This window comes from Penicillium crustosum, assembly GCF_028827405.1.
Source record: "Penicillium crustosum strain IBT 35664 chromosome Unknown utg000004l_segment0_segment0, whole genome shotgun sequence".
Taxonomy (NCBI): domain Eukaryota; kingdom Fungi; phylum Ascomycota; class Eurotiomycetes; order Eurotiales; family Aspergillaceae; genus Penicillium; species Penicillium crustosum.
The window spans coordinates 1,092,870-1,109,596 of NW_026623125.1; the positions used below are offsets into that span (position 1 = coordinate 1,092,870).

At 47.6% G+C, this 16,727-nt stretch overlaps 8 protein-coding genes across 8 annotated transcripts; 4 read left to right on the forward strand and 4 right to left on the reverse strand.

The window, feature by feature from the left end:
• Positions 1–5: 5 nt before the first annotated feature.
• Positions 6–1,818, reverse strand: N7487_009476 (uncharacterized protein; the record flags this gene model as incomplete). The annotated part of the gene is made up of 2 exons (XM_056877206.1): positions 6–1,454; positions 1,522–1,818. The coding sequence occupies 2 exons, from the start codon at positions 1,816–1,818 to the stop codon at positions 6–8; spliced, it is 1,746 nt and encodes a 581-aa protein (XP_056725786.1).
• A 1,332-nt stretch (positions 1,819–3,150) lies between these two features.
• Positions 3,151–4,965, reverse strand: N7487_009477 (GMC family oxidoreductase; the record flags this gene model as incomplete). Its single annotated transcript, XM_056877207.1, has 1 exon — positions 3,151–4,965. One exon carries the CDS (start codon positions 4,963–4,965, stop codon positions 3,151–3,153), a length of 1,815 nt encoding a protein of 604 aa, XP_056725787.1.
• Positions 4,966–6,308: 1,343 nt separating this feature from the next.
• Positions 6,309–7,636, forward strand: N7487_009478 (uncharacterized protein; the record flags this gene model as incomplete). The annotated part of the gene is made up of 3 exons (XM_056877208.1): positions 6,309–6,691; positions 6,761–7,241; positions 7,316–7,636. The coding sequence occupies 3 exons, from the start codon at positions 6,309–6,311 to the stop codon at positions 7,634–7,636; spliced, it is 1,185 nt and encodes a 394-aa protein (XP_056725788.1).
• A 1,859-nt stretch (positions 7,637–9,495) lies between these two features.
• On the forward strand, positions 9,496–10,032 carry N7487_009479 (uncharacterized protein; the record flags this gene model as incomplete). Its single annotated transcript, XM_056877209.1, has 1 exon — positions 9,496–10,032. The coding sequence occupies one exon, from the start codon at positions 9,496–9,498 to the stop codon at positions 10,030–10,032; it is 537 nt and encodes a 178-aa protein (XP_056725789.1).
• Positions 10,033–11,267: 1,235 nt separating this feature from the next.
• On the reverse strand, positions 11,268–12,284 carry N7487_009480 (DUF3632 domain-containing protein; the record flags this gene model as incomplete). Its single annotated transcript, XM_056877210.1, has 1 exon — positions 11,268–12,284. The coding sequence occupies one exon, from the start codon at positions 12,282–12,284 to the stop codon at positions 11,268–11,270; it is 1,017 nt and encodes a 338-aa protein (XP_056725790.1).
• Positions 12,285–13,869: 1,585 nt separating this feature from the next.
• On the forward strand, positions 13,870–14,403 carry N7487_009481 (uncharacterized protein; the record flags this gene model as incomplete). The annotated part of the gene is made up of 1 exon (XM_056877211.1): positions 13,870–14,403. One exon carries the CDS (start codon positions 13,870–13,872, stop codon positions 14,401–14,403), a length of 534 nt encoding a protein of 177 aa, XP_056725791.1.
• A 409-nt stretch (positions 14,404–14,812) lies between these two features.
• Positions 14,813–15,653, forward strand: N7487_009482 (uncharacterized protein; the record flags this gene model as incomplete). Its single annotated transcript, XM_056877212.1, has 2 exons — positions 14,813–14,944; positions 15,000–15,653. 2 exons carry the CDS (start codon positions 14,813–14,815, stop codon positions 15,651–15,653), a joined length of 786 nt encoding a protein of 261 aa, XP_056725792.1.
• A 414-nt stretch (positions 15,654–16,067) lies between these two features.
• On the reverse strand, positions 16,068–16,727 carry N7487_009483 (uncharacterized protein; the record flags this gene model as incomplete). Its single annotated transcript, XM_056877213.1, has 1 exon — positions 16,068–16,727. The coding sequence occupies one exon, from the start codon at positions 16,725–16,727 to the stop codon at positions 16,068–16,070; it is 660 nt and encodes a 219-aa protein (XP_056725793.1).

A 16,727-nucleotide genomic window follows, 5' to 3' on the forward strand; every position in this document is an offset into this window, starting at 1 on the left:
TACATTCAGTCTGACCCATGATCGAAATGCTGCCGACCTAGCTCTTCTGTCTCCATAGTCAATTCCTTCACGAATAGAGAACTCAAAAATCCTAATGCTCCAAATGCTGCCAGTTCATACCATATTGTCTGCATGGCATCCTTATATGCATTCCGAATGAGGTCCCTCAGGGAAGTGGAGATGTCAACTGTTCGTAAATAGGGGATAAAGCTCACAGCCTCGTTGGGGTCTTTCAACAATGCCAAAGAAGCAGGCAATGCGATGCCTTCAATTCTGTTGGCGAAGACACTGCTGAATGTAGTAGCCCCAACCGCAAGACCGATGAGTGCACCAAATAGCCTGAAAGCAACCATTATTCCCATAGCAAGACCCTGGTCATCAGATGCAGCGCTAGCTTGCATTGGAATTGGAGGGACACTGAATATTGTGCCGATGCCAATCCCCGCAATCACCTGGAAACCAGCAGTCATGGCTTTCGGGGACGATAGGTCCCATACTGAGAAGATACCACAGCCAACGGCCAGAAATACCCATCCAATCCAAATCTCCCATAAATATTTTCGGAAGAAATCAACAGCGAAGGCTGCAATTCCTGTAAAGACGAAGACCACACAGCAGAATGGCAGGATCGAGATGGAAGATTTGAATGGTGTTTCGAGATAGACAGCTTGAAAAAACAGTGGAAGATATTGCAAAAGAGTATAGAGCACGAATCCATGGATGAAGCTTCCAAGCAGAGTCATTTGAGCCGTTCTCGAAGCAAATATACGGTAGGGGAACACAGCGTCGGTCTGATATCCCTCGTAAAGCGCAAACCCCACCAAGATAAAAACGCCAACGATCAGTGGGACTATGGTTCTCCACGAGCCCCAAGGATACATATTCCCTGCCCAACTAAGAGGTAGAGCGAGAAGAACACAACCCGCCGTAAAGAGTAGCATTCCAAACCAATCGATACGGCCAAGCTGGGAGCGGAGCGACTGGTCAATTGGTTTCAGGCGCATAAAGAAGATTGCCAAAAAGAGGGCAACGCCGATTATAGGGATATTAATCCAGCCGATCCATCGCCATGTAACATGCTCACTAAAGACTGCACCAAGAATGGGGCCTGCGATACACCCTGCAGCCATCGGAAGTGATAGTAAACCGACATACACAGCCCTTTCTTGTAGAGTAGTGATATCGGCCACAATTACTTCACTTAGGACGTCTAGTCCGCCTCCACCTAGTCCTTGTAGCACGCGCCCTACAATGAGAACTGCCATTCTATGCGCGACGGCGAAGACGATTGATCCAATACCAAAGAGCGTAAAAGCCGCGTAAAGAGGGATCTTACGGCCAAAGATGTCCGAGAAGCTGGTATAGATAGGCTGAATGACCACCACAGCTACCGTAAAGGATATGTTGGCCCAAAACGCGGTTAGAGTCGTCCCCGAAAGGTCATCAGTGATAGCCTATTGAGAGAAAAGCGGTACATCAGCTGAATGGTCCTTTGAACCAATTGACTGTGCATAGAGTTACCGGTATTGCAACAGCCAACGTGGTGGCATCCAAGGACACCAAGAAGACCATCAATAGCAGAGCTGTGAAGGCGAGAAAGAATGATAGAGGTTTCTTCTTTCCACCCTGCTGTCCTGTTTCCGGGTCGTTTGGTGGTAACGCATTCGATGTATCCCTTTTCTCCGTATAGTCACATTCAGACTGGCATTCAGACTGTGGTAGGCAGTGAGACTCAGATCGAGTTTTGAGGTCTGCGAAAGATGACTCGTCAGAACATTCTTCCGTGCTCGGTGGCGCGGTTTCTATCGGTAATGACATTCCTTTGGTACCTTAGAATAAACGGAAGGTTGATACTAGAATTCCTCTACTGGGGAAGAAACCTAACTACAAATACGCGCATAGCCTGCTCCCTGCCTAGATAGGCTGATCGAAATGATTGGTAATGAGGTAGATTTGTAATCTACCATCGTCTCACGGGGTATCCTGTTGTTGCATTCAAGATTTTCAGTAATAATATTGGAGGAAATGGTGCGATATAATCCTTGTCGTTGGGATTTATCTTGCTGCTAGCCGAAAATAGCCTTGGAAAGAAATAAGACTTTAAGCGGGCCGGCTGAATGTGGATTGTGGAGGTTAACAAAGCCTCAAATTACAATAAAATCGGGAAATCAACCAAATCCGCTCGTAGTTTTCCCTCCGATTGCTCTTTGATTTTTCTTTTTCAGGGCGATAGATGCGTTGGGCAATAAAGCCTACACTCGTAATGCAGCCACCAACTTCCACCTTTGTTGAACGTGGTGGCTTTTTCCGACGCACCTCCGAGTATCTCGGACGCGTCATTGATTAGTTCCAATATTCAATGAACATCATCCAATTAACACCTCCGTGCGTTTGTACATTGCATATGGAGGAATATGTTTTCCGTCCCGTGGCTAATCCGGACCCATGGACCGTGCCCGTGATGAGTAACACTGCAGCGGTTTCACTTAGCAAATTATTAGATGATTGTCTTGTGTAGTTTTATAGATGTACCATACTCAATGGCTAATTTTGTTACATTGAACACCAAACATACGCAACTGTTTAACAAATGGCACTCAATTACTATGTCGGACAGCCTTCCAAGGTAGGTATAGAGATCTTTTGCAGTTTGTTTTAGACAGGTAGATTTCAAATTTATGTGGGTTGCTGAGCGTAAACATGCGACAGTGATATATTGATAGGGATCCCAAGTTGCGAACGTGCAGACTCCAGAAGGAGTTAACCTACACGTCCGCCGGATCGGCCTGAATCCTGTGAACGTGCTATCCATGAACGATGAATGAGGTAAACACTGAAGAACTTATATTCGACCAGTCAATGATTGTTGTTGAAACAAAAGCCCTAGCACTACTACAGATATATCCATATATATAGATCTATGCACAGGGTAGAAAATATGAAAGAAAAAGCCCAAGCCCCGTCTATTGCCCCGTCTATCACCCCATCTATTGTAATTCCAAGAAAGGTTTCCCTACAAGATACACCACCAGAGTAGATCCGAAGGAAAGTAGGAACCATGATGATCCGACTTGTACTGGTTTTGCCATGTGTGTGTGTGCTCGGTGGGTACGCCGTGATGCACAAAGGGAATCAAGTGGCGAGAGACAATCAGTTCAAAGCAGCATGATAGTCGGCAAGGATGGCTTCCGCGATCTTCCCAGCCATACCGTAAAAGACGGTCATAACATGAGACGAAACTTGAGTTGGGGGAATTGAGCCGTCAATCACACGCAGACTTTCAACATCATAGACACGAGCAGCAGCGTCCACGACACCGCCCAGTTCCTTCGCCATCATGGAACACGTGCCCACTCCATGGTAGTTGGCACGGAAATTCTGCTTGACATAGTCCACCCACTCGTCGAGAGTAGCGTTGTAGGCTAACTTATTTCCAGGAATGGTCTCGCTGTTGAAATACTTTGTCATTTCACCTTTGTTGGAAATCTCACGAGCCAACTTCGAGGCTGCTGCCTGACCCAGGAGATCGAGCTCATTCAAGAAGAATTGAGGATCATATGCAAAGCGGCGAAGATAGGGGTCACTGTCCAAGATGTGGACATAGCCGCGGGTGAAAGGAATGAGATCCCACAAGTCCAGGCTCAGTTTGCCAGCGGTGTCAATGAAGATCTCAGCGTAAGCGACATCTGAGTTGACAAGCCAGTCGCGGTAATTTTCATATTGGATCAGGAGCGCGGTTTCGTTGTGGAAGCCGCCCCGGCAGACAGCATCCTTCGCCCACTCTTCAAGTTTGGTGTTTAGGAGCTGATGAGCGCGAGGTGCCTGATCCCCGAAGGTTTCATTGAAGGTGGCAAAATACGCAGCCTGGCCCTGGCCTGCACCGATTGAGTTGATAGCCGAGCGGACAGTGGTGGTAGTTTGATCTTGGAGATTGAGACCAACGGGCAGCTCAACAAGCTGTTCAACCCCGACCTTGTCGAGGACAGTCTTCAAGCCAATGCCGGAATGCTCAAGGATTTGGGGAGACACGGCTGATCCAGCGGCTACAAGCACCTCATGTCTAGCATGAACGTCGAAGTTGACCTTGTTATGTGTGCCAAAGTTGACTCCAACGGCTTTAGGGGTAGAGGAGGTGGTATCAAACAAAACCCGTCCGACCATTTGACCAGTCAAAACATGTAAGTTTGTCCGTTTGTAGTTTGGCAGAAGCCACTCGCGAGCGGCGTCTGACCGAGTCTGATCTTCATGCACATCGTTGGGGAACATTGATATACCGTGAGGAACGCCGCAGCTGAAATCCTTTTGAATGGGAACACCGGACTCCTCAGCAGTGTTCATGAGACTTCTAATCATGGGCGAAAAGCTCTCTCCGGTGTCCCGGGGGCCGACGTGGACGGTACCATTGACGCCATGGCATGCAGGATCAAAGTGATGACCAGCAGCAATCTGAGCAGCATTCGGTGGACGGGACGCCTCAATCTTGTTCATGTACGGGAGAAGATTATCCCAGTTCCATCCTTCCATCCCAAACACCTCCTCCCAGGAGTTAACCTGCGCCTTGTGTGGCCGTGTCCAGGAACCTCCATTCACCAAGGTCGAACCTCCTAGTCCTTTGCCGGATCGAACAATCTCAGTGCGGTTGTGAATGGCGAGGGGAATGGTCTCGAAGGCTTGGTCGACGGATGTGGTGAAGATATCACCATAGTGGTTGAGATTTTCAATGATAGGACCGATGTTCGATTCGTAGAAGCCACTTTCGATGACGAGAACGGTAATGTTTGGGTTCTCGGTGAGACGCGCAGCGACCGTAAGGCCAGTTAAACCTCCACCGGCGATTACATAGTCGAAGGTTTCGCCGGCCACCTTTGTTGGGTCGGTGAGCAAGCTCGACTGGAGATCAAATTCCCCTTGTGGAAGGGCCGCAGCCACGACAACCAGGCCGGATAGAGCGCCGAGGAACTTCATCTCTAAAGACGGCTTTGACGATTGAAAGGCAATGCCGAAAAGCAATGAGAAGGATGGATGGAAGGATTATCGAATGCGATGAATGGAAGGTTTAAGGCATGGGATTGGAACATATTTATATTTTTCATGCGGTCGATCACAGCAACGAAGCCTTGTTCCCAGGTACTGCATAGCACGCACATGGCCAAATCCTTCGACACCATGCATCTCAGCAGTACGAACAACATGTTAGCAGTATTGGCCATATTGGTACAACCTTGTAAATTTACATTTACGAGATAAGGATCTTGGCGCCGAGAAAGGCACCATGATGCATGTAGTTTGCCAAGAGAACCTTACACACTCTGAATGACCGACTCTGTTGATCATCTTGGTGAATACAGTTGCATACAAGGATAGAAATTCAGCCGTTCCGTTGGCCTTCCTGTATTGATCACGGACATGCTATCGATTCGGGACATATGGTCCGGGTCACGGAAGTATGTTATCGGCTTACCGATATTGTCTCGGCATGCCGATGCATAATATTGCCAAGGCTGCCAACACGAAGGTTATCTGCATGATGTGTACCTTGAGGGAAAGGCATATTGCCAACTGTGGCAGTGTAGCCAATCTTGTTTCTGAAACTTGAAATTGTGGATGCGAATATTGGCACCCCACTGGTTATCGGCCAACTAGCTTAGTTCCGTGATCCTCGTGTTCCTGCAGACATCCGGATCGAACCATCCTTGCCCCGAACGAACTTCCGGTCAACACTTGCAGATCATCATTGGATCCACACTGCTGAAGGTTAACGGGAACTAGTTCTAGATTTTGCTTGCTTTGAAATGACGTTCAGTCCGCCAAGCATCCTTCATCCTGCACCACTGACTGTCGACAGGAAACAGTTCTAGAATTGGCCTGCTTTGCAATTGCTCTCGGCCACCTAAAGATCTTTGATCCCACACTACTGACGGTCAGCAGTAAACAGTTCTAGAATTGGCCTGCTTTGCAATGGCCCTCGGTCACCTAAGGACCCACGATCCTGCACTGCTGACGGCTGGTAGGGAACAGTTCTAGATTTCTCTTGCTTTGAAATGGATTTTGGTCGGTGAAGGACCACTGATCCTGATGGAACACTTCAGACAGATAACCTAGATCAGTATTGCTGACGGAATCTTGCTGAGGGAACTCCGAGACCAGCCAAGAAACTTTATCCGAGGTGGCGTTAGAACTCATTTAAAAATAATATACAGGATTGAACCTGCATATGTACTAGCTTACACTTGTCTCACACGTACTTATGGACCCAAAACCCCTCGACTTTTCTTTTCCTGCAACTTTATAATCCATACTACCTTTGCATGATGCGCCCTGTTATTCTGTCCACAATTTTGTTCGGTGCCGCCTCTATGGCTACCAAGCTATATGCGGCATCTTACGCAGGCACTGTGACTACTCTGTCACCAAAGAGCGCGAACGGAAGTTATGAGCTATCAATCGTTGCCCAAACCAAAGACTGTGGGACCAGTCCATCGTGGCTGACGCTGGATAATGACCACGACTTGATGCTCTGCCTCAATGAAGGATTAGGGGCTTCAAACAGTAGCCTTACTTCCTTCAGGGTTAATTCTAATGGGTCTCTCACTGCGTTGGATGTTCTTGACACCGTTTCCGGTCCAGTCATGTCAGCTATTTATACTATTCCTAGCCAACCTAGACGGCGTTTCGTTGCCGTCGCGCACTAGTAAGTGCCAACTGAGGAGCACCATGGATCCATTGTTCAAAGTCATGCTGATGTATTTGTATTCTCTAGCTCAGGTTCCGCCGTCACTGCCTACACACTTGACCCGACATCGGGTTATTTAAACCAAACTCAGACCTTCACCTACAAGCTTGCTGCTCCTGGTCCAGTACCCGACCGTCAAGAAGCCTCTCATCCACATGGAGCCATCGTTGACCCCACGGGGCGCTTTGTGCTGGTCCCTGACTTGGGCATGGATCAAATCCACATCTTCAAGATTTCTCCCTCAAGCGGCCTTCTGCAACCCCAGAACCCTTTGCTGGTGAAGCCCGGGTCGGGGCCTCGACACGCCGTGTTTTGGACACCCAAGACCAGTGTTAGCTCTACCGATGACACATTCTTGTATCTTGTCTCGGAGTTGGGGAATACATTGACCGCTTTCAAAGCTCACTATACTCGCAATGGCCTAACCTTTGTTAAGGTTCACGAGGAGAGTACTTACGGTGGAGGGGCTATCCCAACTGGTTCCAAGGCCTCCGGGATTCACATTTCGGTATGTCCAATCGCACTTCATCATCTTCAATGCGGATAGAAAAATAGCCTTGTCTAACAACACTCAATCTCAAGCCCGAAAATGACCGTATTGTGGTATCCAACCGTGGTGATGCCACCTTTGGCAAGAACGGTGACTCTTTCGCTATCTTCACTTGCATCACTGGCCGCGGAAACCATGCAAAGAGTTTCTCATTCGTCGGCTTGTTTCCAACTTACGGTTCGTTCCCTCGTGAATTTGAGATTAATGGCCAGAATGGAATGATCTCAGTCGCATTGCAAAGCAGCCATGAGGTGGCTTTGGTTCAGTGGGATAAACAGACTAGGAAACCAGGAAAGCTTCTCGCCAAAAAAAGTTTGGATGGGGAGATTCCTGCTGCAATCTGGGGAGCCTAGGTATAATCAATCGAGAAACGGTCTGTTATAATAGTTTCGGTATTGGTAGACCACCCTTGTTCTTTTCTTTTCTTTTCTTTTGGAATTCCAAACGAGATCAACAATGCAGACCTCGCGAATACACTTTTCTCAATGAATGAGACGGCCGAAGGATAGCCCTATGATCTGCCTGTTTTAGGGATAAACTCAAAATAACTTTCCTCGAGGATCATGCCAGATCGATCCTGGTGGCCACCTTTGACAAGAAGTTGGCCGAGGGTGGATCGAATGGTGCATCCAAGTGTAGTGAGATTAGTACCAACCAAAGACTTTTTTCGGAGGATCAATGGATGTTGGAGGGTTCGGATCCTGAACTGAGTATCGCAGTGTCGCGAAAGAAACAATAGAAGGGCCCGAAGACCAAGGAATGTTGAGAATAGTTGCTGGACAGAATATTTGCTAGGTGGGGGTTGTCGATGAATTATCCCCCACCATCCTACCATTGGCCAGATAATCCTTTTGTAATGTTTGCTTTGTTTGTTCCCCGTCTGCATGGTTTGCCCTCTTACATCGCTCCAGTATTTTGAATTGACTGTTCAGAGACCTGGCGCATAACACCGAATGCGACTTTTAATTTCAGTCGCCATAATAGAGTCATACAGGCGTTCTATCTTCTGAAGGCCTGGGTAAGAAAGAGACAGACAGACCTCATTTCGCCCTTCGTAAGGTTCTTCAGACATAACATCTGTATTCTTCCACCCAAGGCACTAAAGACTGCCATTGCTTTCGGCTTTTATCGGACTTCCAGTTCGATACAGCGGGCATAAGTTTTTATCGAGCGAACACTCACCCAAAAAAAAGACAAAGGTGCTTCGGCTATGTTGGTAGTTAAATTCGAACAGCTAGACATCGCTATCCTATTGGTGAATCTCCTCATGTGATATGGTCTGTCTACCTAAAATATTGTGTTTGGAGTGGGCATACTCATACGGTGCCGTAGCCGTGCTAGACAAGATTTTATATTTATGGGGTCGATTCAGTAAACCAACAAGCTCATTTAGCGAGACTCATGAGAAGGGATAGGTAGATAACGACCGGCTCAAAAGCTCATCGAATAATTCCTAGCATTCACACTGAAGGCCTGCGAGGGAAGTTGAAGCATTCGGGATGTCAAATTATAAAGAACTACCCGATTTTATGCCAGACACGTCGTACAATGCTGCGTGCTCGGTTATCAGTTTCTCGGGCTTTCTAGAGAACCTATATGTAAAAAGGTTTGAAGAGCACTCTTAGAAGTGAGTTCCCGACAGCATAAAGGTCACTAATCTGTGGAGGTTAGAAGTTTATCGAAACCAACTGCGTCAACGGGTTCACTAATATATATTTGTGACTCGACCATGTGCGTAAGCATGCTATTGCGGATATTCGACTGGTTTCTCTAAATTTTTACACTCATAATTTGTCGACAAGTGAATATAAAGTAACTCAATGTGGAAGGAGAATAACAAGATATTATCCCCGAGTGTTAGAGCAGAGGTCTGAGCCCATGAGGCATGGGATGAATACTTGAAGTGGAGATAAAAGCCCAATTGGGCAAATCACCCGGGCCAGTAGCTTTGAATAGGCGGAACTGCTACCGATCTGATTGGTTGAAGTAGCCTCCCCTGGCCCCCTCTTTTGGGGTCATTCAGCAGATCAACCTATCGAATATTTCTCTTGGTCATTGGTAGGACCCTCCAGGGCTGACAGATTCTATTATTTGTTATTTCGTGAATACCGTGAGCACCCTAATCTACCATGGATCAAAAGTTGATTCCACTCTCATTCTTTCACTCTCAAAGAACATCTCCACACCCACTCTTTAAACATCACAACTCAAAATGACACTTCTCAAACCTCTTCTCTTAGCGACAATGCTATCCATCGCCTCGAACGCTGCAAAAACCGACTGCCCACTAGGCTGGCTCCCAAACACATTCCACGAGACCAAATGCTGCTCCGGCAACATGGTTATCGACGAACAAGGCGCCTACTGCTGCGTTAACGACATGAGAGCTTACAAGGAATTACTCACCAACACAGCACTGCTATATGCTACCTCCACGACGACCGAAGAGACCAACTGGTCCACGGTGGATAACTCTTGCTTCGCAGAGGTCCGCTTCACAGCGACCGACTACTCCGCCCAGGTTTCGTCGGCGTCGAGCAAGGCTGAGGCTACTCCCACAAATGATTCAACGAGCAAGGCCACCTCCACGAGTACTACGACTTCTGGGGCTACCGCTGGTACCGGCTCGCAAACCTCCACTTCCAGTCCGACCTCGAGTCCGACTCCGACTTCGAACGCGGCTATGCCGCTTGCTACGGCTGATGTGCTCGGTGGCGCGGCATTTGCAGCTGCTCTTTTCATGCTATGATTTGAAAATGATCTTCTTTTGATTTTGGCCCCCATTTTGTTTCCGGGTTCGGAAGATGCCGAGGACTTGGCATATCCATAGTTAAACATATGCTGTACACTTTCGAAATAAATGTAATGTCTGGTATACACGGAATTTCGCTGAATTCTTAAACCCATGAGTTGATTTATTGGCAGCCAAACCTTGAGACAAGTAGTAGAGAGACCCAAAAATAAAAAGGAGGGGCTGCCCAATGTTACATTGTGCCCTGCTGCAGAGGCTAAGACATCAGCGGCTTGGCAGGGGTCGACTAGGCCTGATGATTATTAGCTTCCAAGGATTTTATTGGGGTGGGCCATTTGGACCTTGCCCGGGACGAACCTGTCAGATCCACTTTTGGGCCTCATTTGGGTTCTCTTTTCCCCACAAAACAAGCAGTGATCCCATTCAAAATTAAAATAGAATGTCGCAAAAGCGACAAATACAACCGCCCTACCCCCAATCATAACTTTGATCGCGAAACACACATGCTAAAATCCCTGAGAACGCTAAACTCGGGGGATAGATGAACTATCGAGCCATTGTTTGTGGCGAATCAATGAAAGCCTACGGCGGGAAGTACATTAGTTTTAGAAACAATGAAGAGAGTGTATCAATAGCCAACCAGCTAGTGGAGCTAGCTGGAGTACGAGCCATCTTTTTGTTAATACTTGGTTCTGCGGCTTTGGGAGAAGCGAGGTCATTCTGTCCCTTCGCAGTGTTAGATATCTATAAACCTGAGCTTCGAGGGCTTGATCAACTCGGAACTTCTTCATAGAAGACCCTTGGCTACCAGGATCATTTGAGCTCTTTCCTCTTCTTCATTTCTCTCTGTCCCAGTCATGCCTGCTATCAGCTACTCGGCAACATGCATGGGTCCTCAAGCAGAGGCATGGTTTCAATATCATTTAATATAGCCACATTTGAATGTATAAAGAGAATCCTAAATATGGATCCATTTAACAATGAATAATTAAAGTTTGATTTCTGCTGTTTGGTAACAATACAAAAAGCCCAGTAGGTTTGGTATTCAATTTCATAAAGACCAGGCGTGAAGGACCGCCGATTGAGTCCGAGGATTGACAAACGCGAGAAATACAGCACTGCCGAGAGAAGGAGGTTCAGTTTTCGTTGCCATTCTCCTCTTCATTCTTGTCGTCTTTGGCCTCCTCACCGGCTTCACTCCCAGTGTAGAAGGGGTCTTCCCCCTCCAGAATTCATTTCAGGGGCAAGAAGTGCTTATCTTCGGAAATGGAATCTCCTGCAGTCTTGAAAACTCTTAGAATATCAGAGTTTCGTTCCTCAGCTCCCGTTACCATGAAGTGAATGGCCTCGTTGGCGTACTCCAGACGTTTCTCACCAGCCCGTTTTGCCTCCTCTTCAATTTCGTTTAATCGCTTGAGCCAGTACATCCATCTCCATAGTGTGAATCCAGTGGGTGAGCGCTTTCCCAACTCCGACTCGAGGAGCGAGGGGCCGCCCTGACCAATCGCGCTTGGGCAATAATTCCATGAAACCTCCGACAGTTGCATAATATTGTGCGATGCCTCCTTAAACCACGCATTGGCAGCGGGCAACAAGTGCCTAAGCTCAAGTGACCCCATGCTCCGGTGTGAATCTTCCTCATCCTTATCCTCGGAGGGGAGAATCTCCTGTCTCTGCTCGAAAGCACAGCGGAAGATGACAAGGGCAACCTGGCAAATTCTGTCCTTGCAGACGCGGGTGGATGCCAGCTTCGCCAAGAACGAGGCGAAGTTCAGGCGCTGGGTTCCCGACATTGGTCCACAGTTGTTGATCCAGAAGTCAGTCATATCAGTGACCAAGAAGGGTAGGTCATTCCAGATTGTACCTTCAGTCGTCCGTGCGATATCGATCTCGTAAATCCCCTTCACGGTCCTGGTCAAGGGCCCCATTCCCTGGATCCGGATGATGTCGAGAACCAGACGATCGTGCTCGAAGGTTTCATGCGAGGCATGTAGGCTGAGCTGGAAGTACATGTACCATATATCACCAATGTATCCTTCGAGGGAATCTACCCCGTCTCCACAATTGCAGTATCTGTCACTGACGATCCAGGTTCGATTGTAGCGGGCTGCCGCGTGGACTTCCTGGAATTCACCGCGAGCGAGGCTTTCTCGGGTATCCTGGCGATTGTGAGAGACGCTGTCTAATTCGCCGATGTCGGGGAAGCCTTTTGGGGAGGGGCTTAGTAGAGAGTCACGGAGGCGATGCATCTTGGAACAGTCGTAGTATGGTTGAATGGATCAGTGATAGCGTGTTGATGAGGGCAAGAAAGGGAACGGAGTGAGATTGAGACCTGTGTGACAGAACCCCACGGGGGTTTGTACGGCGGAAGGGGGGCGGGTTGGTTCAGGGACGCCACTGATTATAATTTTGACGGTCCCGTTGTAGGCAGCAGGATGATAACCTCAAGTCTTTCCTAAGCTCAGGAATAAGATGTCAATAAGTGGGTTCATCTGGTTCCTGTATTCAGAGTGTGTACAAACTAAAGCTGTCGATCACCCGAGCCCCTGCACCCACTCCAATCAATGGCAAGGTCGGCCCCGTAGCTTTAATACCCCATACCACTGGCAGGACCACTAGCAGCATGATCAAGTATCAATTGAAGGTCTTAAACAGAGACTACCTAGGTACAACTTCTGGTACATGTATTTACAACAACTTTAATGGTGCATATAGTTCGTTCCATGATATCGATATGTTACTCTGGTGCTCAATTTCTGTTAGCTGATCTTTTAGATTACATATATAGGCTGGGCTTGAATGCCTTTTCCACAAAGTGACCAGGATGGATTTTATTAGTTAGTGAAAGTATAGCTTTCTAAATACGTACTCCACACGGAATGCGTCATTCAACGGATAGGACCATCCACATTACCTTAAAAATACGATTCGCTGCCAAATAACTCGTTCGGTGGTCTTACCTACCTAGGTATAAACTAACGAAAATGAAGATCGTCGAGGCTGAAAAGGACGGAATGACCTAATGTTTATATCGCCAGAGAACCTCTGATGTCTAATCAAAAACCGGTGCACTATTTGAAATTAACCTCCGAGCGGGTTAAATACGGCGTGCGAGAGGACAATATAGGTCGCGGTGTGGGAACACTAGTAAGGTTATGATCCTAATTGTCTACAGAAAATGCAAAAACTAAAACCCATCGTAACCTTTTCAAGTCCAGTCATAGCTAGGTAAGAACTCCGACGAGTTTCATCATCACAACACATCTTTTTCCAGGGACAGACCAAGACCAGACTTTTCAGTCAACCTTTCAATACTACGCCAACTCGCAGAAACCAAACGTGGGATCATTTTGAGTGATGGAGTCCATCAAACCAGTGAAGTGTTGTGAGTTAGAAAATATCGATAAAATGGATATCATCCGCACCGCTTCGTATCATCGGCGTGGATTTGATGTAAGTGTTCTCAGAAAAAATCCCCGTGACCATGACCAGGTACGCACTTCGCTACTTCAAACCATCCCTACTACTTCCTTAACTCTTGCAGAAATTGAGTTTTTGCCGCTTGACGTTATCCTTGACATATTTTCCCTACTCGATATTCAGTCTTTGTTCAATTTTCGCCATGTCAATCGTCGTGCGCTGCAACTCGTCGCAAGAACCCGTGGCTACGACGTGGTAATTAGACATGCTCTAGGATCCCTCCGCGCTATACTGAGAACCAAAGTTGCGTCGTGGTTTACAATATTGGACTTGTTTAAAGCCCTTTGCAGTTCCTCGTTTGGTGGTTTTATTTTCCTTCCTTCCTTTATGAGGTGCTGCTTCTGTTGCTTTAGGATGGATCATCTTCCTTCCGTGGCACAGGTTTCTACCGTGAAGGAACTTTTCAAACCAAGCCAGAGCTACCTACGCGGTTTGGTGCCTATGGTGACGACGTTGCCTGGAAGCTATGCAGACATCGTTCGAACGCAAAGATACCAAATCATGCCCACAGAATTTGTTGGCACATTATCCGCCCGTGGGCGGCATAGCACGAGCCGGTTACAGGTATCATTGTCACTAAAGTATATGGTGACTACCTCATTACCCTATCTGGATGTTGAAAGCGGTGTCCTTCAGAATGGAATATGCTGCAGTGGCTGCGATGCTTTCTTGCGAAAGGATCACCCGGAGATATCACCAAACCCTTCGTTGGAGGATCTCTGGACTTTGCGAGACAAAGTGTACTCCTATGATGAATTCATGGAACACTTTCGGGGATGTCGAGAGGCTCAAAGTTTATGGAAGTTGAACAATCAAGGGATTGATGTCTCTGAAATCTCAGGATTCTTCGAACCTGGAGGCGGAGAGATCAGACTTCCTTCCAATTGAGAATAGACCGCCACATTTCTATAGCTTTAAGTAGAGGGAAAAAGGATGTAACTAGTGACGTGAGTGGGTCGCACGTACTGGTGTTTGTTGGAACCCCTAATCATGTGATCATTTCCCAGCAGGACTTCTGTATATTAGCTAGCTTGCTCTTTTGTCTCTCTCCTCTTTTCTTTTTCCCATCTTCGTCAGATAGTCAACACAGTTGTCCACGGGTATTGCTCCGTCTTCTTTTTGCTTGACGTTCTAAGACACTCAGCCGCCCCACATCCAGGCCCCACTTAAGCGGCAACGATCCGGATCACGTGCCAGAAGATCATTGAACCCCACACGCTTTCTATTACTTCGCTTGTCTTTCGCATCACCCAAAAGCCAACCACAACTTGATTACTTTCTGTTACATTACACGAAAATGTTTCGACATCCACGCGAAACCCAGCCTGACCCGATAACTTCCGAACTAAGCCACCTCCTTTCCCCACTGGTTATTTTTCCATGGGGACCGCTTGCAATGCACTACTTGGGCGTTCCCATTGTCGTAGGTGTAAGTTGGGATATCACTGATTCACATTTTAACACCTACTCACCAAGCCCTATAGAATGCTATGATAGCCGTCCGTGATGAGGACTATGAGCTGGCATGCCAGAAGCTGAAGGACTCGGCATTCTACGAAATAATCCCTGACCGCTCGATTCCCCCCGAGATATTGGCAACGCTCCCAGATCCAGAGCAAGCAATTGAAGAGGTTGAGAGAGAGTACCAACGCCTGGATAAGTCAACAGTCACGTTCGAATATCCAATAAATCACCACCTGGCAGGGAGTCTACAGTTGACGATGGCGCCAAATTCTTTCGCAAATCTTCCCATACCGGATGTGACTGGTGATGTGAAGCAAAGCGTATTATCTACCAGTGGCTACGACATATACGGCAATATTTGTCAGCCACTTGAAGAGGCGTTAGTTGAAAGTTTTGTGAAATGTGTTATTGACGATAAGAATGATGAGAATGCCGAGTTCTCGGGTTGGGGGGACAGATTGAGCACATGGGTGGCTATGATGTGCGCATATCTTGAGGTTAATAATGATATTCTGGATAGCTGCCCAGATGAGAGAGCAGTGGAATGGTTTAGTGTGACCTACGGTCGGATACACGAGGAAAAGTTCGGCCCCTTGGATAGACGTGTCTCGAAGCGATTGGGGTCTGGAAGGGAAATGCCGGTGGATATGAGGGGCAACCCGTTGCCAAAGTAAAGTGTACAGGGGCCCTGGGCCAGGATTTTATAGGTCTACGGAAACAGACCGAATAAGCTTATGTATATCTTATCGAAGTCCATAGGACTCTAAATGATTTCATGGAATTGGGAAATGGCCATGTATTGTATTGGGGTATTCAATTTCTGCTATTATCCGACCAGGCCAAAAGCCCCATGGTCCATACTAAACGCCCCCATGTCGAAAGAAAATCAAACGCCCCGGGAAAAGCATGCAAGCAGCGCTAATATCAGACGCAAAAAAAAGGCAATTCCATTAATAACCCCAAAACCTTCATTCGTAGGAATATCGACTAGCCGTGGTGGGTATCGGCGAGGACGCGAGGACTGCCATCTAGAGAAAAGCATGGTAGTTACTTGATACGCTGTGTGGGAAATTGAAACGGATTAAATATCACCAATTACGGAAGATTTCCCTGCATTTGAGGATTCGGCGGAGACCACTTCGTAGCCGGGGTCGTTCCTCCAGAAGGCTTGACAAGGCACGTTGCAACTCTTGGTCGTGATCAAAGTCGAGCTCCGGCTTCCCGGGAGTGCAATATCTCATAAGGCGAGCCAGGTCTTCGATATCCATCGAGTGCTTGAACCCCTGGCGCTGGTATTGCGAGAGTATCTTCTCCCGTGTGAGCCATTCGGGGCTAAAGAGCTTCACAGGGTACCCGTTGATTGACTTTGTCACTCGCGTAGCGGTTTGGAGATTGTATTGCGGTCGGTTTGGCCAGCTGGCGTAATCAAAAACCTCGACCTCCACGAGCTGTATGGCGCCATTGGGCAAACGGAGTCGGTATGCGGGGATGATGTGGCCGAACTGATTGACCGGGCCAAACTCAGATGAGAAAGAGCTCAGTAATCTCTGAGTGAGAATATCTGCAGTGATGGATCGCTGATCAACGTGAATCACTAGATCGACGTCCTCTGTACGTCGGCTAGGGTCAGGAGCGGTGAGGCATACAGCCGCGCCTCCCATGAAAGCATAGTCAACTTGCAATGAATCTAGGCATTGTGCAACTGTGGCAACAGCAAGTTCTAGCTGCGGCGGTAGCAGGGCAGGCAT